General features: G+C 40.0%; 1 protein-coding gene across 10 annotated transcripts in view; it reads right to left on the bottom strand.

The window, feature by feature from the left end:
- Window positions 1-26,645, bottom strand: part of myo3b (myosin IIIB) — a 79,695-nt gene that overhangs the window by 12,875 nt on the left and 40,175 nt on the right. For 8 of the 10 annotated variants that reach the window (XM_081603081.1, XM_081603087.1, XM_081603104.1 and 5 more), the window contains 10 exons: window positions 23,353-23,432; window positions 22,131-22,151; window positions 20,884-20,961; window positions 18,643-18,848; window positions 16,161-16,272; window positions 15,895-16,057; window positions 15,430-15,510; window positions 13,312-13,408; window positions 10,007-10,058; window positions 8,970-9,093 (listed from right to left, as the gene is read on the bottom strand). In XM_081603081.1, the coding sequence (XP_081459207.1) occupies window positions 8,970-9,093; window positions 10,007-10,058; window positions 13,312-13,408; window positions 15,430-15,510; window positions 15,895-16,057; window positions 16,161-16,272; window positions 18,643-18,848; window positions 20,884-20,961; window positions 22,131-22,151; window positions 23,353-23,432 (1,014 nt within the window). Of the gene's footprint in view, window positions 1-8,969; window positions 9,094-10,006; window positions 10,059-13,311; window positions 13,409-15,429; window positions 15,511-15,894; window positions 16,058-16,160; window positions 16,273-18,642; window positions 18,849-20,883; window positions 20,962-22,130; window positions 22,152-23,349; window positions 23,433-26,645 lie in introns of those variants that run through there. The other 2 variants (XM_081603094.1, XR_014085787.1) reach the window with 2 other exon arrangements.

The following is a 26,645-nucleotide window of genomic DNA, read 5'->3' as shown; positions in this document are numbered from 1 at the left end:
TCGCCCAACTTTGATTTTAAAAAAAATCCACACATTAAAAAATCCGAGACACGAGACAGCATCTATATTTAATGCCCGATAACGTTTCATCTCCTTTTGGTTTTGGTGGAGACACGACGTTTCTTCATCATCTCCTTCCAACTCACCATGTCTACCTTGACTAAAGCAGCATTTGCTCTTTCCATCTTAACACTACTTTGTGCTCACTTTGAACAGACCTCATCACATCTCAATCCTGCACATCAAAGAGCAGCGTCCCCCTCCACCCCTCCAATCCTCCCTCGGCTTTCTTGATGTTATTCAAACCTGCACGAGTTTACTAAAGTCACACTTAGCAAAAGTTCCTGTCAGTTCTGAGATATTGGCTAACTTCTACCGTGAATCTTATCTATCCGTGCCTTGGAGGCGCTAACTGCCCACTGTGTGAATCCTTGTTACCCACGAGTATTTGAGGATACTTAAAGAATTTTCATAAATGCAATGAAAAAAATGCTTTGGGGGTGGAAAGGGGTTTATTCCTCTTAAAAATGCATTGGGTTGCATCAATAGCACCTTCTGTGACTTGCCAAAGTATTCACACACCTCAACTTTTTCACATTTAGTCATGCTACAACCAAAAACTTATTTAATCTTCTCTAGCAAACTCACAAATTAGCTACAATTATTCACAAGCACAAGCTATACAGGCAACATGAGTAGGTAGATGGTTGCAGTGGATTTTATTTGGTGGTATCTGTGTAAAAGGGGCTGCATACAAAACCATGCATTGTTCCCCTTCTGTTTAGCAATTACATGACACATTGTGGTGGTCTGTCTTATAAAATGCCAATAAAACACTTTAATGTTTGTTATTGTAATAAGCCACAAATGTGAAAGTCAGAGGGGTGTGAATACTTTTGCAAGACTCTGATTATTTAAATCTAATTTAAAAATAAATCAGTTTTTGATCTTTTTATGGTACAATAAGAACTGGTTAAAATAAATATTATAAATATTATAATATTATAATAATTAAATTCAGGCTCTGACATTTTCATTATGAAATCCAACACCTGGACACGCGTCCGTCTCAGGAGCTCAGTGGCTCTCAGCATGTTGTTAAGATAAAATGTTTGTGCAACTAAATATTTCCCAGTCAATAATGTGAATGTTATTGCTAGCAACAGTCAAACCTGCTGTTTACCTCATCATTTTTGCAGTTTTTATGGTCTAATGTTCAGTTCCATATTAGCAGGTCTAAAGCTTCCTGAACATGGCTGACCTGGATTTAATGGAGGTCTGGGCGCCTCGAGTCCCTTCGATGCCTCAAAGGTGACCATGCTGATGGAGTTGGTTTTATACTGGCTAACAAATACAAAGTCATTATCCGCCAATGTCACTGATACTTAATCTGAGTCATGGTTGTGGTGCAGCAAACCTCCCACAATGAAACAGAGGCTTCTCCGTTGGAAATGCATCAGACCTACATCTAAGCTTGGAGATTCATTTTTTTCTCCAGCTACCATGGCCGACTGGATTTCATGGCGCTTATAGGTTTGAAAATAAAAATAATACAGTGCTAGATCTAATATCTGACACTGAAATCCAACACCAGTGTCAAACAGAGGACTGAAAAACATATTGGCATAAGGGCACCACTGAAAATTAGGTGAAAGTGAAGGTGAACGCGCAACGTCTGGACAAACTGCTGATGGGGGAAGGCTGTAAATACAGATTTATGGTTTTGTTGGGTTAAGCTTCAGTCTGTTTGTTGGTATATCTTTTATTTTCTTTCTTGTTCTTGTTAAACCATCAGTTTGACTGGAAGCACAGATGATAGGAGCCTAATGGTGAAATCTGGAATCTTTCCAGGGCCTTTAATATACAGTACATTCCCCATTCTAAGTAACATTTTACATCAGTTTCTGAAAGACAAATTAGCCTGACGACAACTGATTCCAATTGCTTCTGTGCTTTTTAAATGAGCATATTTAAAATGTGCATTTTCTCCAGGTTCTCTGGATAGATTTGCAGCCATTTATGTAGAAAAGTACCGTAATTCATACCACAGCGGAAAAATACTTAAAAAAAAAAAAAACACCATTAGATGATTTAATAAAAATATGTTCCTCTACTGGATCTCCTTCTGCCAATCAGGTCCGAAGTTCCGCTCTTCACAATTTATCACAATTTATCCGCTCTGACCTGCAGCGATTAGAGCGCGCTGCAGATCAGAGGACGGGTCAAGCCTCCCATCTCTCTGCCTCTGTTTGGGAAATCGCTGCCATTTGATCCAGGCCAGCCCCAGAGGAATGCTGCTCCTGCAGATATATTTCAGGCCGGGAGGCTGCCAACAGGCCTCTGGCATCGGAGTCCCGCTTGGACATTGGCAGGCGGAGAAAGGAAGGGGTCAGGCGGTGGCTTGCGTCGGGGGTTTGCTAAATGATGGTGGGTAATATCTGCTGTTTTGGGTGGGAAGGAATAATAGTCAGCTGGGAATACAGAGGCAGAGCATTTCATGCAGTATTGATTTCTCCATATCAAAAGAAAGCCAAGCAGAGTTTGCTCCTCGCAGTGAGAGACTTACATATTCTACATGTTTGCTCCTTGAGATAAAAAACGGGGCTGAGATTATTTTTGTGATAGGTGCCGCTTTCATTTTCAAAGAGCAGCAGATGAGCTCTGTTACATCTCCAAATACCACTTTGAAATCTCTTGAAAAACCAGAATGTTTCTCAGAAACAACATAAAAGAGACGCTGAAAGGGATTTTTTAGTGGAATAAATTAGAGATATATCGATTTACTTCAAATATCACGTGCTGCAATCACCTGACTATTCCCAGACAACCCATTTGGGCTTTGTTTATTCAGATGGAGAGAGCAGAGGCACCAAAAGGCATGGTTTATAAGGAAAAATCATCAGCAAAGGCCTTTGATGTCTAAATGAAGCATGTGCAACCCAGACCCCTCTCTTTACCTCAGCCAGACACAAATGCAGACGGCAGTCTGCACAGATATCAGAACCTGAAGAGGATTTCCAGAACTTCTCGAGGAAGGATTTTGTCATTTTGCACGTTGCTCCTTAAGCACCGACTCATGTGCTTTAAATTAGAGGACAAGCTGATCAAATGTAGCAGATATTGCCGAAAGAGGGCACTTCCTGCATCTGTTTTCACTAACGCAAGCAGAGGATGTTGTTACTTACAAGCAATTTTTCACACCGAAATCAATCATCTAGCTTGACAGGGGATTTTTTTTTTTTTTTGGAACTTGGACTTCAGGAAAAATGTTTTGAACTTTGCTGAAGTGGATCATTTGTCCGATTTTTTAACAGAAGCAATTTATAACTGTGGCACAGAATCTGTGAAATAAGATTCTGTGCCACAGAATGAGGAGACATGAACAAGTAAAACGAGAAATAAAACTGTTAATTTATGGAGACTAAGGTCATTTGTTTTTGTCTCCGAACTGGATGAATATCCAGTTATTAACGTTGCAGCTACAAATATATAAGAAAAACTAACAGGTTTTTGGTTTGGATAAGAACTTAGTATAATGCATTGCAAACAGATGCATAGGTGTTTAAGTTTTTCACATTTTGTCACGTTGCAACCTCGAGCTCTGGAGTATTTTATTAGGATCTTACATGCTAGACCAACACAAAATAGCTATTTCACTATACAGAAGAAGTAATTGAATGTTTGCATATTCTTATTTATTAAATAAAAATCTAAAAAAGTGTGCTGGTGTTATGTTAACCCACAATCAATCACCCCTTGGTTCAATACTTCTGGTGGTCACATGTTCTCATTCAGAATTGCATTTAGCTTCATTCATCTTCTCACCAGCTTCCCAGTCCAAGCTGACAAAAAAACCAAAACAAGACATTCCCACAGCCTGATGCCACCACCACCATGTTTCACCCTGATGATGTGTGATGATGGACTTGAACAGTGCTCTCTTGAAGTTTGCGATTGTAACAAAATATGGAAAAGTTCAAGGTTTTTTAATATGTTAGCTAAGCGCCATACACTAAATTATGAGGAAAAATTAAACAGCGTCAAGAGCATAATTTTTGCACCTTGCTTTTACGTCTGGGGAGATTATTCTGCTGGAATTGTGATAGAGTTTTAGACATAGGCGAAGAAAGAAACAAACAAAAAGAAAAAAATCACATTTTAGTCTGACTAATAGCTGTGTGTGAACATATTTGTCCACCTCAGCTTCGGATCTCTGCAACTCTCCCAGATTCCACGGGATACTTGGCTGTCGAACTAACATGTCTCGGCAGGTTTGCGGTTCTGCCATTCTCGTTCCATTTCTGCATGATGGACTTGAACAGTACTCTCTTGAAGTTTGCGATTGTAACAAAATATGGAAAAGTTCAAGGTTTTTGAATATGTTAGCTAAGCACCGTACACTAAATCATGAGGAAAAATTAAACAGCGTCAAGAGCATAATTTTTGCACCTTGCTTTTACGTCTGGGGAGATTATTCTGCTGGAATTGTGATGATGAGTAGTTTGGAAGTACATCCTGTTAACTACTCCCACTGACATTAAGAGGATTACGTAGGTAGCGTCAGACAGAGGCAACTCCTTCCGTTAAGTTGAGTCTTTCCTATCCCCTCCAAATCTCCGCTGCCGCTACGTCGAGCCTGTAATTTGCCTAAAACTCAAGGCATCCGGCAGAGACGCGGTGATACGCAGAGACAGTTAGATGAATCAAAAGGCTGAGAGACAGCAAGAGGGTGGGAGAGTATTTGTCTAGAGAACACGGAGAGGGTGGATCATTTGTCTGACAGATGCGTGTTGATACAGTGATGCTGCTGCTGCTGCTGATTTGGAAGTGGTGGAAGTTTGTGGAGCAGCACCTGGTGGCTGTTACCCTTGTGGGACGACATGTGGGAAGCTGAGGGAGGGAAGGAAAACAAGATGTGGTTTTGAGTGTGACCTCGGTGTGGGTAAAAGCTGCAGCTCTGAAGCGCAGAAAGAGCTCAGGGCGACACACAAAATCAATTCTTATTGACTTGAACCGTGTAATACACAGAGGGGGGGACATAAGAATAACTCCAAAAGTCGAACTTCCGACGTATTCCTCTCCTTCTTTGTTGAACAACCAGGTTAACCACTTTCCAAGGCACAGAAGTAATTGGGCTCTGTGTTGTGGCTCCACTTTATCTGCCTCTCTCTTGACACGAATGTTTACCACAACTATAATCTGCAGAAAGCCTGTTAACATAAGTAGCTTGGCTTTCATAAATCATAAAGTCAGCTCTGACTGATCCTCGGCACCATCCTGTTTACCACGCTGAGCAGCATAAGCAGCACTCTGATCATATCTGCCACTTGCTAGCAGAAAGCTTTCTTTCTCCGCACGCCTCTGTGACTCATTTTCCCAACGTGCTGTGTTAATATTCAGGCGGCTGACAGGTGACGAAGGAAGGCGTCGTCTCATATGTGCGGCTTACATGACAACATGCTGTATGTGTGGCGTTTTTACCGACAAAACACGGGAAATCAAAGGTTAGTGTTGCCTGGAGTACAAAGTGCTTTAATGCTGTTTTTCTACCATAAAATACAGAAGTGTGAGCATTTATCTAAAAAAAAAAGTGGGAGCGCCTGATTAGCTTGGTGTCAGGTTTAAAAGAAACAAATCTAACCCAGCTTAGTTGGATCACACGGAAACGACCCGACGTCCGTCAGGTCACGCCCCCTCCCTCAACCCCCTCTGAGTTTTACCATCATGGAGGCGGCTTGCAGAGTGTGTGCGAGTGCACGTGTCTGGAGGGGTGGAGTAATTCGATTTCCACGGCTAATTTTCTGTTTCTCTCCACTGGTGTCCCGAAACAGTGCGGGTCGAGCTGCAGCCCGACGCGATCACCAGAGGCGACAGCAGGATGAGACGCAGGAAGGAGCCCTGCTCTCCAAACATCTGGCAGGGGCAAGGCTTCCACGACTCGCTCAGAGGCCTCTCAGATCTGCGGGGATCAAAGCGTGCCCCGGGTGCCTGAGCCACCGTGGCCTCCCTCAACATATTCAAATGGGGTTTCCTGAAGACGCCACAAGCAGACCTCAGAATGTAAACGAGGCGGTAAAAGGGGCGACAGTGAATGCCTCGAAATCTGCGCACCCTTCACGCAAAAAATAGAGTTAGTTGAAGAAGTCCGGAGATTTAAATAAATCGGAACAGGCAAAAATGTTTTCCATGCCTTAAATTCTTATTGCTTTATAACAAAAAGAACGGTAATAGTGGTCGACGTAGTGGAAAACGTTTGGAGGATGACAATGGGAGAGAAGTATCCCATTAGGTCTGAACTGAAACCTCAAACCCCCCCAAGATAAATCAGGAGGGGTTACAAGATCACAAAATATCAGCCTTTACCACACGGCCTTTGTAACTTGAAGCCTAAAGGAGTTTAGCTTTCAAAGTCTTTTATTAAATGAAGCAATCAATCTTCTTTAATCTGTCTCTTTGAATAAACGTTTTATCCAGAGAAGTTACTTAAACATTTTGATTTTGGTTGGCGTGATTGGAACGTAACATTCTTATTTAGTTTGAGAAGAATTTTCATTTTATTTTGCATTATTTTAGCTTTATTTTAGGGGGGAAAAACATAGCAAATATATACACCCTCATAAGTCCTTTACTTGTTTTAAATGTGACCCAGGTGTAAATTACTTAATGACCAACAAATGAACAGCAGAAGAGACTCACATTAAAGCTCTTGGTTGAGGAGCATTTGTAGCATAAATATGCTTTACCAGAACCATTTTGGTTTTTTAGTTTATTTTTTCAAACACTACCCAAACACCCACATTTGTTGACCTCTGACCCCTTTAGTAGATACACCAAACTGGTGACCAACTGGTAAAAAAAAAAAAATCGGATTATTTTCAGATAAGTAAATGCACTATACCTTGAAAAGGTCCCAGTAACTCTCTTCACTGCAGAAGTTGCTACTGCAGGACGATGACTCAAACCCAGATTTTTTTCTAACATAAAGTTAGAGAAAGCCCAATAGATGCAAGAAACTATTTAAACTTAAACTGTGCTTTCTACGGAGGAATAATGGCTGTTCACAGTTTGGCCCAGTTGCAATCAGACATGCCTTGTTTTAAAAAATAACCAATGACAATTTTTCTGGTGTTATTGGAGACTTTTAAAGGCTGATGGGAAAGCATGAGTAATTCTTAATCTTAATCGGCTGCAGGAGATGCAGGGAGAATTGGATCTGTGAATTCACAAAAAAATTGACAGAAAACACTAATTTGCATTAATAAGGTAGATTTTACTCATTTTTGTCAACCCTACAGATTTTTCTGCAGATACAACCACATAATAAATGTGTAGACAGTCATGTCATTTACTGAGATGTTGGCTACTTATTCTGGCTGCTATCATATATTTTCCTTTTATATATCAGATGAGTAAATTTAGTGCAGTTTTCTGTCCCTTGTCACCATGCGATTTGCTCAGAAGGAGGAATGGTTAAGTTAATGATGCAAAACAATCACAGACTAGCAATAAAAACATGTTGGTTGTGTGAAGCACATAACAAAATGTAACTAAATAAAATGAATTGTTGGTCATTTCCTCCCTCATTTTGCAGTTTATTTAAAAAGCAGCTTTCTGCTTTAGGATGTCACTTTGTCACAGAACGTAATTAAATGTATGGTGCTAACTGCTAGTGTGTTAAAGAATTAAAAGAACGTTTTACACCAACTGCCCTCTCACACAGTGTGACGTCGCCTCTGCTACTCGTGCAAATAAATGATGACTGCAAAGGGCAGGAAGCCCAGGAGGTTGTTTAAGTGATGTAAATGAAAGTTTTTATTAATGCCTAAAATCTGTATGTCCAGGTTAAAACTTTACAAAAGCTGGGCATCGAAAATAAGCCTAAAATATTTCATTAGTGGATGTCTACTAAAATTATTCAGTCACTAGAGCGTTGAACAAGTCATAGAATAGATATGTGGCTTTTAAGTGTGAAAATAAACATCCCGCACCATCCTCCTGAGTTTCAAATTTAAAAAGGGAAAGAAGAAAAACAAGAGGTGCAATTAAGCTGTTTCTTCAGAAACGTGCGTCTTCTGACAGAAGGCTCCAGGGCCAAAGACACATTTCAGCGAAAAGCCGTGTTTTCTCTCCATAATCACTCTGACTCCATACATTCATCAAACGCCGCCTTCTTGAGCAGCCATGAAGCCTGTGAGCGGGGGTCACCTGTACGCAGCATTACCGAATTAGCCGATATCTAACCCAGACCTGCTGCGGCGCGCTGACACTAATCCTGGGCCCGCTGGAGAGCCCTGTCTGTGTTACATTATCATGTCTAATCCCCGTAATCTCTCAGCTGCACCGCTAAACGCTGTTCCACCTCGGCCCTCTCACTCCGTACCCCTCTAACAGCCTTAATGAAGAGCCGGGCCCCATTACCGAGGCTGCCCATACAGTGGTGGGCTGGGCGACGGCCGTAATCGGAGGCCCCCCGCGCAGCCACCCACTCAGCCTTCCAGGCAGCAGGAATTAATGTAATTCATCGCCTGGGGCAAAAAGCAAACCAAACATATGTTCAACAAATCAGGGTTTGTGTATTTTCTTGTCACCGTCACTGTGCAGGTCTATTAGAGTCGCTGATGAGATCCAAAGCGAAGAGCCCGCCACGTGGGAAAATCAAAGCTTTTGAAGTTCTCGTGCCACTTTCAAAGCCCCCCCCCAAACCCCTTCCACTTCCCACAAGAAACTGGTGATGAGCTGACCCTGGTTATTAAAATACCGCAGAAATTATCACTCATAAAAGCAGGTCTCTCTTTTTTTCTGCTGTCAACAAAAATGGCAGTGGGGGGGCGGGGCGGAGGGGGAGTTGGATAGGATGAAAAGGTTGAAAGGGCTCCCATATTAAAAATGGCACTTTATCCATTAAAGCGGGATTTCTACTGTCTCTTTGTGTAATTACCTGCACCCACCAGCTCTGCGCGCGGGCTTACCTTGTTTACACTGCACGTCTTGCAGCCTGACTGTCTCCCTGCAAGGCTTCGTTACACCGTCTTCTCCTCTGCTTTTGTCTCTCTTGATGTCTTTCACTTGTCTGTCTTGGCTGTCAGGGCCAAGCTTGAAAGAGGAGGCGTAAAAACACCCAGAAGAGCAATGTCAATGAAAGCACCACACGAATACATACAAGTTAAAACAAGCCTTCTAATGTGTTGGGTTTTTTTTTTTCTTCTTCAAATTAGTCATGTAGATGCTGCATTCATTTATTTACAATTTACAATTTGGCACTCATATAACTGAGGCCCATTAATGTGCTTTGCAATGTTAATCAAATGCTAATGCAATTGCATATCCCCCTTTTTACTGGTCCTACCTCCTAGCAAACAAGCAGCACACTGACTTAATTGTGAGGGGGGGAAAAACAGCACATACAGACTTCCTCTCATATTTAATTTTATCTTTGAATAAAAGAGCTATAGGAAAGTATTAATCTGCTTAACATTTCTAAGTACATCCTCCAAAGGATTTTGCTTTTTTTAATCTTACATATGCTCAGCAGAGTTACTGGCAAAAACTGTACATTTTCCTCATTTCATCCTTTCAACATCAAATGGTGAGCAGCAAAAATTGGATCAGACTTCAAAGCCTGCGATGTGCTCCAAGTCACGGAGTGGCTCTTCTATTTCACATATTGAATCCGAGCAGGATATCAAAGTGCTACCAAAGAACCTCAGGTCTTTACTAAAAAAGGGGTCTAACATCTGTAGAAAGAGGAGCGCAAAGACAAATCACCTCGGGGGAAGAGCGAGCATTTATTCTCAGCCGTGAATTTCCAGCCTTTTGATTCTCCCCGTTCCTGTACCACCCTGTCTTCTCCGCTGAGACGGAGGTTGGAGCAAGAGAACTCTTTTGTCTCAAGGACTCGAAAAATTTCCCAAAGAATAATCTGGGTTAAAGCTGCTTTGTAGACAAGAAGCCTTTTTTGTTTTTTTTTAAAGGGAAACAAAATGCTTATTGATGTTCTGTGACTTACATTTCCTTCATGTAAGTCATCTGGATGAGCCTCTTTGGTCTTTGGGCTGCACCTGTAGAAGTCAACATTTATCAGTTAAAAACTAAATAACAATAGATATTATGTAGCTGCACCGGGTGTGGGAGCTAAAAGTTTGTTAGATGATGGATGATTAGAGCATTTAGGCATTTTGCCAAATCATACGGTCCATTCTAAACATTGTTATTCTATGCTTTGGCTCAGATGTCTAAGTTAAAGTTTAATGTTTGTAATGTAATATTGGTAAAACATTCAATTTTAGTTAGAATTGTTACAAAATGACAATTTTAAGTAAAAAAAAAAAACACAGTTTCCCAATATTAGCACACAGTTTTATAGAAATATCATAACATGGTCAAACTGATTTTATTCAAAACAGCAAAATTATTTTTGCTGCATATAAAATAATGCAAAACACTGATTAATATTGTCCTAATAATGCTGTCTATATTATATTACCTTACTATTTCGATGTTGAAGTTTACACCACAGATCTAGAGCAGACAGGTGATGATTTATTGATCCGTTTCTCAATCCAAGTTAAAGATTGAGAAACGGATCACAAGTAACAAGATACACTTAAAGACAGTGTCAGCAGCAGGTTATTTCTAAAGATTAGTTTTTTACTTTACTTGCATAGAAGTGGAAAACTATAAAGTGTAGAATAAACAAAAACTGAATTTAGTGCAAGTTTCTAAGGAAACTTTGATATTCATTTTAGTTGTTCTATTTTTATAGTAACACTGTTAATCTAGCAAGATGATATTAACAGGATAATATAAAGTACAGTGCATTACATCACCAAATCCTCTATGGGGGGATTTTTCTGCCATAATCCAAGAGCACACATGTTCAGTTGGATTTCAGGGCAGAAAAATTCCCCCAAACTGGTCAACCTTACGTAGCTAAATGGACAAGATGTCTGTGGACATCCAGGGTTTGGAACGCTATTAAAAAGTCCAGATTTGTTCATTTTCTATCAACACTTAAGCTCAAATTACTTTACCCGAGTGTGGTTTTTATTTATTTATTACCTTTCAGGTAAATTATTTTAGAAAGACACAGAGTACCCCAACTCTTAAATTCTCTGCAGTACGTTTCTTTCTGTAACACCATCAGGAAATCGTGAAAAGATCTTGATTTTATGTTTTTATACATGTTATGCAATTTGCAGAATATGAATGGGAATATCTGGGAACGTCTGTCTGAGCACGATCACTTGTGCTGCATTATTCACAAAAACAAACACAGAAGAGCCCACGTGTGCGCACACAACAAAACATGTCAGCAGCAGCCATGCTCCGAGTCTGGAGGAATGAGATCTCCTCCAGTTTGGAGCCTGGTGATGCTGTTTGGATGCAAAACACCGAGCTGAAGCCTGGCGGAGGAGAGGGGAATCAAAAGGGAGAAGAACAGCATGTAGGTGAGAATATAGATCTTACAGGAAGAAAAAATGGGCCAGATCATGTCAAAATAAATATATATGGAGAGATTCCAACACTGATTAAACAGAATTGTTAAGTGGAGGTTTGAAGTTTTTCTCACCGAGGAATATGATTGTAAACATGGAGAGGAAAATCCCCAATGAGGCACGGCTCAGTTCGAGTATATAACAAGCACAACATTTTCAGATGTGTAAATCTAGTATTTTGGAGCTGAAATCTGGAGATGAATGTTGACCACAAAATTCAAACATTTGAACGAGGCTTTTTTGCTGTTGTGAATTAGTTTAGCATTTGATGTATTATAGCATATTTAATGGAAAGCTACTGTAGGAAACATTTCCGGGGGATTTGTGATAATTGATAAAACCCAGAGCTCAAAGTCTATCGTCTATTTGACGCTGTTCAGTCAGTGGCTGCTCTCATGCCTCACGCATACTTTCTTAATGACTGGCCTGCCCATGTGCTGAATAAACACAAAGCCCCCAGCTCGTACATCTGGAGACCAGTGCAGCGCCCAGCCCTATTTGTGGTCAGACAAGTGTGCTATCTTGGTGGAAAGTTATTTATTACATTTATAAAACGGTGAAAGGCAGCGCACGAGGAGGAGCTTTCTTCTCTGGGGTGAAACGGCAACACGCTACACGGTAAAAGTAGCCCTTCCAGGAGTGTTGAAAATGAATGACAGGTTTAGGATGCAGGACTTTAAACTCAGTTCAAATCGAGCTCAGCTTTATTTATGTAACGTAATCTCAAGGCACTTTACAAGACAAACAAGGTCTAATTCATATGCAGCACCATAAACTCCAATTGGTTTGAATCTAAATCAGATGAATCCAGTTCATTCAATCCAGTCAAGCCACATGGTCACATTCAGACTCAATTACAGCCCAAACATATACGTACCAGAAAAGTCAAATTTGCTTTATCTTTTAATCCATATAAGTAAAAAGTTGTTCATCCAAGTAAGTTGAGCCAATTGCGTCTAGCTAAGCAAGCATTGGGTGACAGTTGAGAGAAATCGCTCCATTTTAACAGGAAGCAGAAAGAGCACGCACAAATTGTGCAATATCAATAAAAGATGAGAGATGCCATAATGTTGGTAAAAATCGCAATGACTTGAACTATATGAATGAATACTTTACTTGAACAATGTCTTTTTACTTTGGGTGAGTAGCAATTAGTCTATCCAGATGAATGGAAACGTGAAATTCATCGTTTCCATCCCAACAACATGGGATTGTTGACAGCTTACTTTTTGGCAATGTAATATCGATCAATAATATTAATACCAATAACAATAGCACCGCTTTGGAAGGCTTTGCCAGAACATCTTATTACATGCTCTCATAAAACATTTTTTAAATCAGGATGGCATATTTCTCCTATCGAGTTTCGGCATTAATTTGACGCCATAAACAAGTATCACCAAATATATTACTGGTATAGCGACCATAAATGGATGGTACTTATGTGGCTAATAATTTTTTCTGACCAAGAAATTCCTTATATTGATATGGAGTATAATTATAGAGTTACTATGGTTGAGTTAATAAGTTAGCATGAATAGCTCTGTTACTGGATTTCCACAATTACTTATTCAGTGGCTTCGTCACAGAAACAAACATGGTTTAACACAATGAGTTGATGAAATTAGATTTATTTAAGTATAGCACAAATACAGATTATTGAAGTAATGACAGCAATCATGTTGTGGGGAGGTTAAACACAGAAACCCTAAGCAAATCAGCCCAGTAAAATGGCTACTTCAGAGAACTTCTTTTGCACATTAAATCAAAAAAGGAAATGACCGAAACACTCAGTGACTATAAAACCTAATCTCACCTTGTGTGCTCTTCTTTGGTGGTCTTTCCTCCGGCCTCTTTGTGACATCGTTGCCCTGGAGATTCGTGGACATGACGGACTCGATGGCCCCTGTAAACTGCACAGGATGACACCATGAGATGAACTCTGTGGTTTTGTCTTCTATCCACGGTGCACAATACAATGTAGAGTCATGATCCAAATCTTTTATACTAGTCTTGATTAATATACCTTTGGGAAATTTAGATTTTTCTTTTAATTCTACTTGTCCATTTATAAAAGTTAGTTTTCTTGTTATTTATTAAGCTGAAGAACTTTGACCTGACTGGTCACTACCTATTTAATACCTTTAAATAGGTATTAAAGGCTGGCATTTAATTAGCTGAAGATAATATGTTAATTGATGTTGTGTTTTTATTGGCTGCAAGTTCAAAAATCATCATAATGAACAGAAATACAGATTTGAAAACTTTAGTCTTTAATATAATTATGAAACAAAAGGATTTTCCAAATGATTTAGTTATTGAATGAGTCTAATATATATACAGATTTGGAAAAAATTAAGAGAGCACTTAAAATGATCAGCTTCTCTGATTTTATATGTTTGAGTAAAATGAACATTGTTCTTTTATTCTATGAACTACTGACATGTCTCCAAACATCCAAGCATAAATTTAGTATTTGCAGAAAATGAAAAACTGCCTTAATAACGATAATGATACTGAGCTCTCAGACCTCAAATAATGCAAAGAAAATAAGTTCATATTCATTTAGAAACAACAATACCAATGTTTTAACTCAGGAAGAGTTCAGAAATCAATGTTTGGTGGAACAACCATGAGGTTTTCAGTGGGGTTCATATATCTAAATATTTAAATATATGTATAAAGAAATAAATTCAGCACTCATTGAAGCTGAGCTTGTGTGATTATTGAGACGTATTAAGACTCTGACGGAGGGTGAAAGAAGCATGCCGGGTTAGTCCCTCGGCCCGCTTTGTGCTTTTCTGCCAAAATTATATGCACAGGGAAAGAATGCTCAAGTACATTATTGAGCAATGGTTCTCCTTTGCATGGCCTAATCTGATCGATGGTGAGCACGTCCCTCGGGTCCTGCTGAGATCTGAGAAGCCACCAGGCTCATACATTTGAAAGGCATCTGTTTATTTTCAAGATGCAAATGCAGCCCACCTCAAAGGCTATAAGCTGCGGAGAACACACAATGTGAATGTGCTGGAGTGCTGTGCCGGGAGGAGTGGTGGGGGGGGCAGTGGGGGCTGAGGCCCCACTTGTGTCAGGTTCAGGTCCCCCCCAACCCCCATCCACACCCCCCACACCCCACCATCCCGTGAACCCCCGGCGGCCACACACAAACACCCTTGTCTGAAAAGAAAGGCAGTTGCGACAGAGAGGCTTTCCTCACACCAAAACCATGTTTACCCATTCAGCAGCTTTATTTACAAGGGCTTAATGGAGCACATTTACACAAGGTGTGCAGGCGACTGAGAAGCTCCATGTGGCAGATGAGGGCAGCCCTTAAGAGAGCCAGAGGAAACAATGCCAGATCTCCTCCCCCTGCCCTCCTCTCTCCAGCCCCTTTTGGCACCCTCTCTTGTCCTCCACTGAGAGGCTCAGAGGATCGGGGGGCTGGGGCTGGGAAGGTTAATGTGCCCACTTTGATCTTCGTCAAGGCACACTGAGTAAGAATTAATTTACATTTCAGATGAAAAGGTTGACAGTATAAAAAGGCATCTTGTTTCTGGTATGTGAGAGCTGTGTAATAGGCCAGGAATTTGAGAGAGGAAGTCGTGAGGAAACAGAAGGGATAAGCCCCTCTCTTGCCTTTACTGGGAATGAGATGAAAGGAAAGACGGATCTCAGTATGCACAGTTCTTCAGAAACATGGGGACCAAATGCTGCCCAAACTTTCAAAAGCGTCTCTCTATGCATTATTAATTAATAATTACTATTTTGCGGGCTACTCGGGGAGATCAAAAAGGTGTCCCACAAGGATGCAAGGTTTGTAGACCTTTGTCTATGCTCTTTTTGAAACATTTCTCCCATACAGAATTACACAAGACGGTCCAGATGTTGCGCATTGCTACGCGACGCAGTTCTTAGCAAAATAAACATTTCGTACCTGACTGTATGCGGACTGCAGCTTGTTCCCGCTCCTTTCTTATCTGCTTCAGATTCTGCCGTGCAACGTAGCCCCTCCAGGCTAGAAGAAGAGGGAGAAAACAATGTGTGTGAGCGAGATCCCTGACCTACCTCTGTGAAACAAAACAGACTGCAGATACTACACAAGATCCCACTTCAAAACACGGCTAAACCAGGTGGCCACAGAACGGCTCCCTTTGAACTCTCAGAGGCCTTATTGTTTGCTGTGAAGCATTGCTCTTAACCCTCGTGGGTCAACCTGTGGTTATCAAACTATGTCTCTCACTAAAATTCACAGACAACAAACCACAAAGAGACGAGGAAACGTCTAAACATCTAAACTGCAACTGTTTCAGAGTTGCAGAATAAGACAAAACACGGGAACTCATTTGTGTGTTTTTGGTTTATGTTTGATTATTTCCTGTTTAAGTTAACAGAACTCCACCTGACTGGATGATGACGGCGCCGCGGCTTCTTTTCTCCTTTACTTTCCGGTATCGGCGGGCTCCCAGCCAGCCTTTGGCGTAAGCTTGCATCACCACCACACGGGCTATCACCTCCCGCAGCAGCAGGTTCAGCTGCTCCACATGATAGTACTTCAGAAACACCTGAAAGGACATTCAGTTGACCTACGCTCTCTTTCTTTTTTAGTTTTGTTTTTATAATAAAACACAAACAAACCCAAACTTTAAAAGAATGAAATCATGCTACCTTTGTCTTCCCTAACACCGTGCCTTGCAGTTTGGCCCGTTCCAGTATGGCGACTGCGTTTTCTCTGCTTGTTTCGGGCATCTGGTGGGCGCGAAATGCAAGGTAGTAATATCTGTGAGACAAACACAAACAAGATAAAATTACAAAAACTGAAACCTTTGACTTCTGCAAATGACCTGAAAATGCCGACACAAGATTTTTTTTTAAATCACATAATAAAGATTTTCCTAAAAAGCTTTAAATAAATATTTCCTGCAGTTCTCTAACAATGAGCTTTGAAAGTTATTTTTAACTCCTTTTCCTTCCTGTTCACCTTGACTGGGGCTACAACTTTGGTCTGCCTGCAGATTGTTCCAGGGGTTTAAAACTTTTTCAATTAATACTTCAGTTGTAGATATAGACAGATTCAGACAAGCAGATATTTTCCTATAGTCACATCCTGATTGACAAAGATCTGCACACATCCGCTTAACTGCAAAGACATGTTTTATTGTCTTTCCAATTTTGAAGAGTGTCTTGTAATCTTGTGCCTCATGTCACATCGTATTTACCTGCAAGGAAGCAGGAAATCAAAGACTACTAATTAAATGTACCTTAATACGCTGATCGATTTAAAAAACAAATAATTTGTTTCATAGGAATTAGTAGGGGTTGTAAGAACAAAACAAAAAAAAGACAATTTCCCAGAGTAACATTATAGGCAACATGTGATTTCTTTAACATTAAGACTTTTCTCTGTGATGGTAATCTATTGTAGTAAAAGTTAATTGATTCTAAAGATTTTCACACATTTTTCACTGGGATGCCAAAAAGTACAGAGAAATCTGTATATTAGTACATGTTAATGATAAAAAAGGATCTATAAAAACATTTGAAAGCGGTTTATGAAAGCAAAACAACAAAAATAACAAAATTATCTAAAAAAAAAATAAAAAAATTGTCCAAAGACATTTTTGTGGAAAGAGGAAAAGTTGTTCCTGAAAAGTTGTTTTATTTAATTGAAAACCACAGCACTTTTAATTTTGTCAGCCATGTGCCTTTGCCTTTAAAACTGTGATTAGTTTGAAAATCAGCTGTTCAGACAAAAAAGAGGCACATTGTTGCAAGATTGTTGAAAATGCAACCATCTGAGACCCATCACCGAGCATTCGTCCCGCTGCTGCTTATTGCTCACATTGTCTGAGTTCAGGTTCTCTTGTTGTAGTTTAAAGAATAGCAGCACAGAACAGGGTGCTTGTGAGTGTTTGAACAGGGACATCAAGGCTCCAGAGCCCCTGGTTCATCTCCAGCGCCACGGAGTTGGTCAAAAACAGAAGAACAACAAGAAGAAAAAAGTTCTTTGAACTCCCCTCCCTGCCTCGGTCTAAAGCCTTTCATACTAATTCCTGTTGATACCTGTTATTTCTTTGATGGTAAATACAAAGCGCTGCAACATCAGACGAGCCTTTGATATGGGAGCGCAAATTTAAATCAGTTTTTTACTAGGGGTGCAGTTTAGCAATTCGGGTCCGTCTGCACAACCCCGGCCGGGCTCAGGTGGGATGATGCCGACTCAGAAGCCGAGGTTAAAACCGAGGCGGCACACTCTCTCTGGTTGGCAGAATCACACGTGAAAAAGACAACAACAAAAAAAAAACTGTTTTCATGTCAAGTCATGCATGATCCTCCAGTAATCACTCTGAAACGAGGAGCAAAAGTAGGACATGCAAGCAAAGCATCACAAGCTCGCTCAAAGTTTCAGCTCACCGAAATTAAGCAAATACTTTAAAGCTTCCTTTCAGCAGTGAGACTAACCCGTCATCTCAGAGTTTTCTCCTACTGGCCGAAAGCCCAAGTTAATTAAATTTCAGATCATTTTAAAGCCTCCACATTAGAAGTGGATGAATTTTTCAAAGCAACATTGATCAAACATGAGGAGTTTTCTCTCAGACTCGTCTAAATATGTTTTTTTATTTTTCTTGAAATGACTCAGGATGTTCAAGTTCAAGCCATGTTGAAAGCATTGTGTATTTAAGTGGGATCATGTTCCACATTTTTAAGGGGAAAAAAAAAGGCACCCTTACATAAAGTTCCCCTAATGATGAAGCTTGTTTTAATTGTGTTCTGATATAATACCAGTGGGACGGGGAGGCTAGGTTCGAGCGTTTCCAGGTCATTTGGTGCAAGAACAAACTCTCGTTATGAAGAGTAAAAGAAAACCCATTAAAATGCATCTCCCCTTATAATTACAGTTCCACCCTGTTTGAATTTTTTCATATTTTCCCAGACTACAGTATCCACCCAGTTAAAGTAGTCCAAAGATTAGGTGCTGCTCCATCACTAATGACTGCCAATTACTCAGCCTCTTGCTCGGCTCAACTTGGACTTCCATCTAATTAAAGAACTCGTGTTTTTGTGTGATACAGAGCGGCGCTAACTAGCTCTGCGTCCCCTCTGGAGAGGGTGCAGAACAGCAACCCCATCTCATCGCCACCGATACAACCTGTTGACAAACTCCTCGAACTGGATGCGGTGGGAGAAGCCTTGTCGGCGGATGTTGACCGTCTCCAGGATCCCAGTGTAGCGCAGTTGCACCATCACCCTCTCCTTGCAAAAGCGCAGCGCCTGCCTGTCATCGTTGGGTTTGATGCAGCGCACAAAGTGCGGCTGACCCATCACCATCTTGGAGAGCAAGTCCATCAGGGAGTACTGTGGAGAAAACAGTGGGAGGAGGAGATTATGAGTACTGTAAAAACAATTTTATTTACAAAAAAAAGGTAAAATTTTTTCCACATAGCCTGATATAAAGTTGTAGCAATATGTGATTTATTAACTTTTTCTAAATTCTCAGAGAATGGACAAAAATACTTTTTATTATCTGACTAATTTCTTTGCATTATAAAAATATATGTTTTTTATCTACTTTAATGCTGGTCTTCGCAATATTACAAAATACTTGGAGTAAGAATGCAGAGCGTATAAAAGTTTAGAACTTGTAGGATCTAATTATTTCTTTGCTAAAAACACAAATTAAAGATTTTACGTTTGCTTTAAATGTGATATTTAAAGTCACATTTAAAGTCAGTCAATTTGTACATGAAGAGGCTACACTTTTTGAAAGAAATGTAAATAGAATATACCTGAAATGCTTTGTTTTGTGCGTCTTAAAGTTAAATGAATTACTAATTATTACTAACTCCTTTTACTTGAAGCTACTTTCAGAATTCTACAAGTCGAGATGATTGAATCTTCATCAGCGTAGACAGAGTGTCTCCAGTGTAGTATGAGATTAATTAACAAATATTACAGAGTAATGCAACATTTGAATAGATGCATTTGCATTGGAATTATCTACGGTGGATGTGGAGTCTCTAACTTGACCCTTTTATACCACAGAATTTTTTAACAAATCCCAAAAATGTGTAGCATCTTGGTTTAGCTTTACATAACATATCTGGTACAGTGTAAATCCATAACAAAGTTATATATTGTTTATTTAAAGCTGTTAATATTTAATCACCACAGAAAAGAGGTATGAGAAGGAGGCACACATAATATGCCTGCAGTTCAAATCACTTGATCATTCACCACTGGGTTATTATTTGCTACTACTAAAGGGGCGTAGGCTCTAGTTCAGTAATGCTTTTGATTTGGTTCAATGTCAGAACTCTGATCTGTTAAATACGTCATATCTGAACGCAAAACTTCTAAGTTGCAGGTTGAAAAGCCAGTTGGACTTCCTAACTACTATTACCAATACACACTGTTGTCATGTATTTTTCTCAATTTTGTGTGTTGAAGGACTGGAGGAAAATGTCCAAAAGCAAACAAACAAAAAACAGAAACTGTGTTTCCAGATGTGTCCAACTGGTTTAACTGCCTGCAAATTAATGAGTGTAAATTAATGGTTTATTGCTTAAACCATTAATCTGCATTAGTGGTTATAGGTACTCATTAATGTATATGTATTAAGGTATAAACTTTATACCAACAACCATTATGTGATAAACTCGGTGATGCCTTGAGAACCTAAACCTTTCAAGTAGATATTTAGTGTTCAAGGGAATAATTCCCACTTCGAAGGACAAACACGTCACAAATATCAGAGGTCTTGTTTGCTAACGGTTTGAAGAGGGTTCAGATTTCATCAGGCATGCACAGCTGGCCAGTTCAAATGTTTACTACACAGTTGCTGTCAAATATGATTTTACTGATTTGAAACCCAGAATGCACATCTACATTTGAGCCGGTCGTTAGGAGGAGAGGCAGAAATAAAGACCTCCATCTGTCATGATCCTATAAGAAGCTGAAACGGCTTCATGTCTTTAAACTTCCTCTCTCAAACTAGAACTTATCCCAGTCCTGAGTGGTACAACATAATGCAAATTTTATAAAGTACATTTTTGATGTAGAATCACAGACGATGCTAATTTATCATCTATGATTATAAGTTTGATTCATTTTATCTGGATTGCCTGAGTGCCAGAGAGGTTATAGATTCTTTCAAACTGTCTCTAGTCTTTCTTTGATCTTGCTATTGGCTGCTATTGATACCGTCGAAGTTCATCAATTGTGCATGAAGTACAATAAGACAGATTGCGGGATGGATTTTTTTTTTTTCCCCAAGATTATTAGATACCTTCTAGAATCTTAAAAACAAAAGACACATTTAAAAATGTACATGTTTAAAGAAGTTAATTTATTGTACATAAATAAATGTGTACATTTTTTTGAGAACACCTACACGAAAGTAAGATGCCACAGTCTGCCTCCTCATGTTGGTGGTTTCTTCTGGGTGACGCATCATCTCCATAGTGTCCACCTGAACACAGACATTCTCTGTTAAAACCCTGCTTTGACAAAGCAGGTCCAGCTCAACACAGGAGATCCGAATGTAATGCTGTCTGTTTGCACCCTGGTCGTCCTCGGCAGAGATAAAAGTGACATTATTGTAGCGGCTTTCCTTTCACCAAACAGGCAACTTGGGAATACACAGCTGCACTAACGGTGCCGTCGTCGATGCTACAAAAAGCTGATAAACACTTAAAGCTAACAATCTAGAGAATAATTCGGCACCGCTGAGGGGCATGGGAAAATTGCAGAGCATTCCGGGTAATAAGAGTTGCCATCACCAAGCAGACAGTCATCCAAATGACGACGGATTAACGAGGACACAGTTTAAGCTTTCCAACGGCCCTTGCATTTCATAGCTTCATCAAAATTAATGATGCAATAGATATTTTATGGCAAGTCAATGTAGCAACGTGCATATCTGAAAACTTTCTTTTATTCTTGCTCAAAGGAAGGAAGGTATGCTCCCCGTGTGTAGGAACAGAATGAGATCTTCGCACACTTTGTACTCGAGTATGATCTGCTTTCAGAGGAGCAAATGATTATCTGGGGCCCATTTCCACTATTCTAACAAGCAGCCCATCACTTTAATCTGGCAACTTTCTTTTTTTTTTTTTTTACAAGTGTCCATTTCTGTCAACTTTTCTCCAGCTCCCATTGAGAACAAGGCAGCATGCATATTACATCACTCCCACTGAGCTGTTATTAGGAAGTCTTTTTTTCCCCTTCAAGAATAAGTGAGTAGGTGGAAGTTGGTGGAAGTTCATCAAAGAGGAGCTGATTTTCCACGGTTATTTTTCCTAAAACGTGGTGTGTTTGTGTCTAATTTTAAGAGAGTTCTATTTTTTGTATAATCTAAGAGAGACATCACAGCAGAGTATTTGTTTACATTGATAACACAGAATTGTGGCTGTGCGGGGAAAATAGTTCAAAAGAGATGATTTACATTTTTCTCTGCCAGCCTGTGATTGAAGTTTGAAAAGCGAAGCTTCACACAATTCAAAGTTGACAGGAACGTTCAGTTGATTTTGCAGAAATATGTTTGTCCAAGAACTGCTCGCAATTTGGATCTGCTCTGCAGTTTTGGGGAAGTACGTGTTGCAGGTTTAGAAGGTTTTACTGTTGCAACTAAAGTCTTACCTTCATTAGGTATTTTGGAGACTTGCAGTGCAACACATGTTGGCAAATCACATAGAAATAGAGGGAAAAGAGAAATAGAAAGTAAAGACACTCAACAGGAAGGAGGGTTTTCACTCTAACCATCAGGTGACTTCATGTCTCTAAATGTAGGCAGGGAAGCAGTCACAACATTTTCTTGCTAGGAACGTGACCCACTAGTGTTCATAAGTCTGCCTCCACAATAAATATGTATTCATTTATTGTCAGAACAATAAATGAATACTAAACATGTTTAGTCATTCTCATTTGAGAATAAATTTGAGCTGTTTGGCAACTACCGTATGTAAAAATGCATATCATGCATACTGTTAAATATTGTTACGTTGCAATTTTCATTGAAATTTTAAATTACAATCTGGTGGATTATTCTACTGGAAAAGTTGGTGAACACTGGTTCTTTCAACAGGACAACGAGCCAAACATTTAAATAAAGTGTACAGAAATGTGTCACCAGGGGAAAATCAACCTTCTTACATCTCAGTCCTAAAGACCTTAATCGTACAGAAAACCAGTAGGTTGAGCTAAAAAACATGTTTCTGTCTGCTTTCCCCTGGTGAAACTTCATAGATTTGAAGTGAAAGATCAAGTATTGCTACTGTAATGAAATATACCTTTTCACAGCTGGGATGGTGATAAGTTGAGTATGTATATGTAAAGGAAAAATTATTTTTAAAAAATGTCATTAAAATTCCATAAGAAATAAGATGCTAACATAGCATCAGTTGTCTAAATTATGTTATATAAAAACAAAAAGAGAGAAATCACACTATAAAGTGAATGCTACGTGGGGAAAATCTGCTGATTTAAAGGAACAATTTTGGCAATTGACGGTTACAAAAACCTTATTAAAGCATAATTTATCAGCAAGTAAAAGAAACAAAATATTTGAATATGAACTGATACAACAATCTATCGAAGTTGGTTAATGAATTTCCCCAATTTGCCAAACACCTCACTGTCTGTTAACAAGAAAAGTCTGTAAATCTAATATATGACTTTCAAGCTGCAGAAACCAAATAACAGATGGCGATGCTGCCTCTCCGCAAGCGAGACAGCCAACAGGGTAGTCAATTAACATGGCTATGCTTCGCGGCGCAGCCTTTTACTGTGATTCTTATGGAGCGATGCCTGTGAGCAACAAATAAAAAGCATCATGTGTTGATTCACGCCAGTGGAATCGCACCTTGCTGCGTCCCGAGGTGAGCCGAGGGGGGAGAGATCTGGAGGCAGCGGTGACCCGAGCCCTGGACGTCGCCAGATTTCCTGTTGAAAATAAAATCGTTACAATAGTAAGCCACTTTGTTAACAGATAAAAAACACAAAGTGTATTAAAATAGGGTATGGCTTTCACAAGCTCGTTATGTGTTTAAAAAAAACCCCGCAATGCCCATATAAAACTTTTAAACGTAATGCACATGTGAAAAACAAACAGATGATGCCATGTGAAGCTGATGCAAAACCCATAAATTAAACGTAATGACCATGTGAAACACACAATTTACATGACAAAAACATAAGCATGTGACGTCCATGTGAAGCTGATGCATCCCATAAATTACATTTAATGCACATGCGAAACTTTTTTAAGCAAAATATATCCATGTGAAAAACAAACATGTGAAGCTGATGTGAAACCCACAAATTGCATATGATGCCCATGTGAAAATCAAACTACATGTGATGACCATGTGAAGTCACATGTGAAGCTTGTGTCCCTAAAAGTAATCAGATGAGGGGAAAAAACCAGGACATTCATGAGTTTTCCAGTAAGTGTAGTAACTGTCAGTCTAGACTTGATCACTGGATATAAATGGTCTCCATGTTGGGCAGTTTAGTCATTAAAGCGCTTTAGACAAGAGTCACAAATAAGATCCAACAACAAGTCAAATCCCCAAAATGCAGAAAGGAAAAAAAGATGCCAACTCATTATGGTTATGAAAAACAGGTTAAAGTTTGAACAGTCCTGATAGCCTTAGGATGATGGGAATGCTTATTGAGAAATACTGAAAACATCAAACTGAGGAAACTACACTACAGTGTTTGTGTTCATACAGCAACCGGCTCATAAAAGACTGTTCAGAAAGAGCCTAAATCTCTGTGAATCCCATGGACTCAGGAGTGCAGCTGCATGCACAGCAGTCAAACATCCCTACACACACACACACAAGCACACACACACACAGTAGAAAGGATATGAGCATAGCATATGCAAGACAGTCTGAACATTTCAAAGTTTCTGCACAAGATGTCCAAATGTTTTCTCTGGCTATATCTTCAGAGGCTAAACTGTGATTAATAGCAGTGAAAGAAGCCTTTGAAGCAGGATTGGTGACATCAAAGTCCTAATCCATGGGTGGCAGGATTTTTATAATGAGTGGGAAGTATCTTAACACATTTCAAAGGGTTTACTCCATGAATAAACAATAGCTGCACAGATGTGCCACACACACCTTTAGAAAAATATGTCTGCAGACACAGGAGGCAGCATTACCCAGGCAGCCGTGTATGGCAAGGAGGTAAACCTTTGTAAGTTTTCTAAGATAAAGCCGAACTGACAGGCCAACAATTGTTCTAGATTTCCTACCACACGCAGACCAACTTTTTAAAATGCTAAATATGCAGCCGGCTCCTCCAATATGAAGTCTCACGTCAAGCGCCGAGGACGTCGTCTGACAGCCAGGCAGAGAAAAAAAACAAACTAAAGACTGGATCAGCGGCTGGCTTTCCTAAGAGGCCGATCAGATGAGTATTAGAAGTTTCAAATGCTGCGAGAGATCAAAATCAATTTCTTATGGATTAATTAACAGCCGTCCCTTTTCTAACTTTAGATAAAGGACGCCCTATTGGCAGTAAAGGTTCCTCAGCGAGCCAAAGCAGCGTAGTGCCTCGCGGGATAAAAATACACACAGAAATAGTAGTGCATACACTGCTGTAGTCAAAACAACCCAAAACATGATGAGAGAACACTTCAAAAGAGCCTTTTAAGCCGGTAGTGATGCTGCTTTTAGCTTCTGACAGTCGTCGGATGATTTCTATGTATTTTTCTGCACATTTATTTTCCTATTAATGTTTTTTTTTCCAGCATTTGGCAAAGACTCCGACATGTTTAAATATGCCATTTTAAATTTGTAGGATATTTGTTCTGAAAAGTAACTACAGGATTATAAATAGAGCCTAAAAATATGTGACGGGATGGAAATTCGAGCTGCTCGTTGCTCATTATGAACAAATGTTTGTGAGAGGGCCTCGTCTTTAAGGACATCAGGTTTCTACAACCTCAAGCGGCCCTTCGGCACAATCACCCCCCCGTCCCCTAAAAAGAAAAAAAAGAAGAAAAAAGTATGATCTTTAAGAACAGGGGCTGTTAAAACTGTGTCGGGTACATTACCAACACACAGGCAGGGAGGGCCCCGCTCCAATTAGCCCAGAGTAAAGCTGGATGGATTAATTGGAGTGGGTCTTGTGCAAATGAAGTGCGCTCTCTCCTCTCCCCATTAGTGCTGCTGGGCCAGATCATCTGAGCACATTTGTCATGATAAATTAGCGGCTGCGAGTGGAACGGGCTCGTGGAGTGTCACTGCGCTTTCACGCCTCTCACTTCCATGACACCATCAAGAGGAGATGAAGGGGGCTGCGCTGCGAAGAGGAAAACTGTGACAGTTGTACCTAAGCCTCGCAAACGGACACTCGCCGCTTTCTTCACTTATTCCTCGGCGGGTCGCATTAATTCATTCTTCTGGAGGATTTTGTATCCCCCCCCCTTCAGACTACATGATTAGAGCATGGGTTAATAGTCAGTATCCTCAAAGATTTGCGTCTCTCGAGACATGAAACCACGGGAACACCTGTGATGTCCAGCCCTGAAAGGAGACGCTCTCATTTAGATACAGTGAGGGAACTTGTCTAATGATGTGGATCATAATTATTCAAACAGAGAGACGGACAAGAAAGGGGAAGATTTGTTCTTTGACATTGAGAAAAAAGAAAAAAAAAATCAGCTTCATGTGTTTTTAAGTTTCTGCCAGAGACGGTTCTCACTTTTATCCGTTCTCTCAAATGATGAAAATAAATGAAAGCGAAAAGAAGTTTTGATATGAGGGATTAAAAATTTAAAAAGGAGAGCAGGTGAGGGGAATACTCTCCATCGGGTCACTTAGTGGCGAGAAACAGGTGGACAAGCATCCCTGCTGTTCGTTTCGGCTTCACGCATGTTGCTCTTGGCGCCGACTTCCAGGACAAATGAAGAGAGTGGCAGAGGGGAGTGTGGGGAGGGGGCAGAGAGAGAGAAAAAAAAGAAAACCCTTCCCTGGCATCTGTGCGTTCACTTTGAAAATTAAGCCCAGCAAGAATCCTGCAGGAGAAAAAAAAAAAAAGCTCAAGCTGGCAGTTGTATTGGGGCTCTATTGACAAGAATAGTCAATGTGCCTGGGATTAAAAAGCAATCCTGCGTTCAATATGACACCTCCCTACACGCTT

The sequence above is a fragment of the Poecilia reticulata genome, chromosome 2, assembly GCF_904066995.2.
Source record: "Poecilia reticulata chromosome 2, P_reticulata-male-v2, whole genome shotgun sequence".
NCBI classification, from domain to species: domain Eukaryota; kingdom Metazoa; phylum Chordata; class Actinopteri; order Cyprinodontiformes; family Poeciliidae; genus Poecilia; species Poecilia reticulata.
This window is presented reverse-complemented; position numbering and strand designations above follow the sequence as displayed.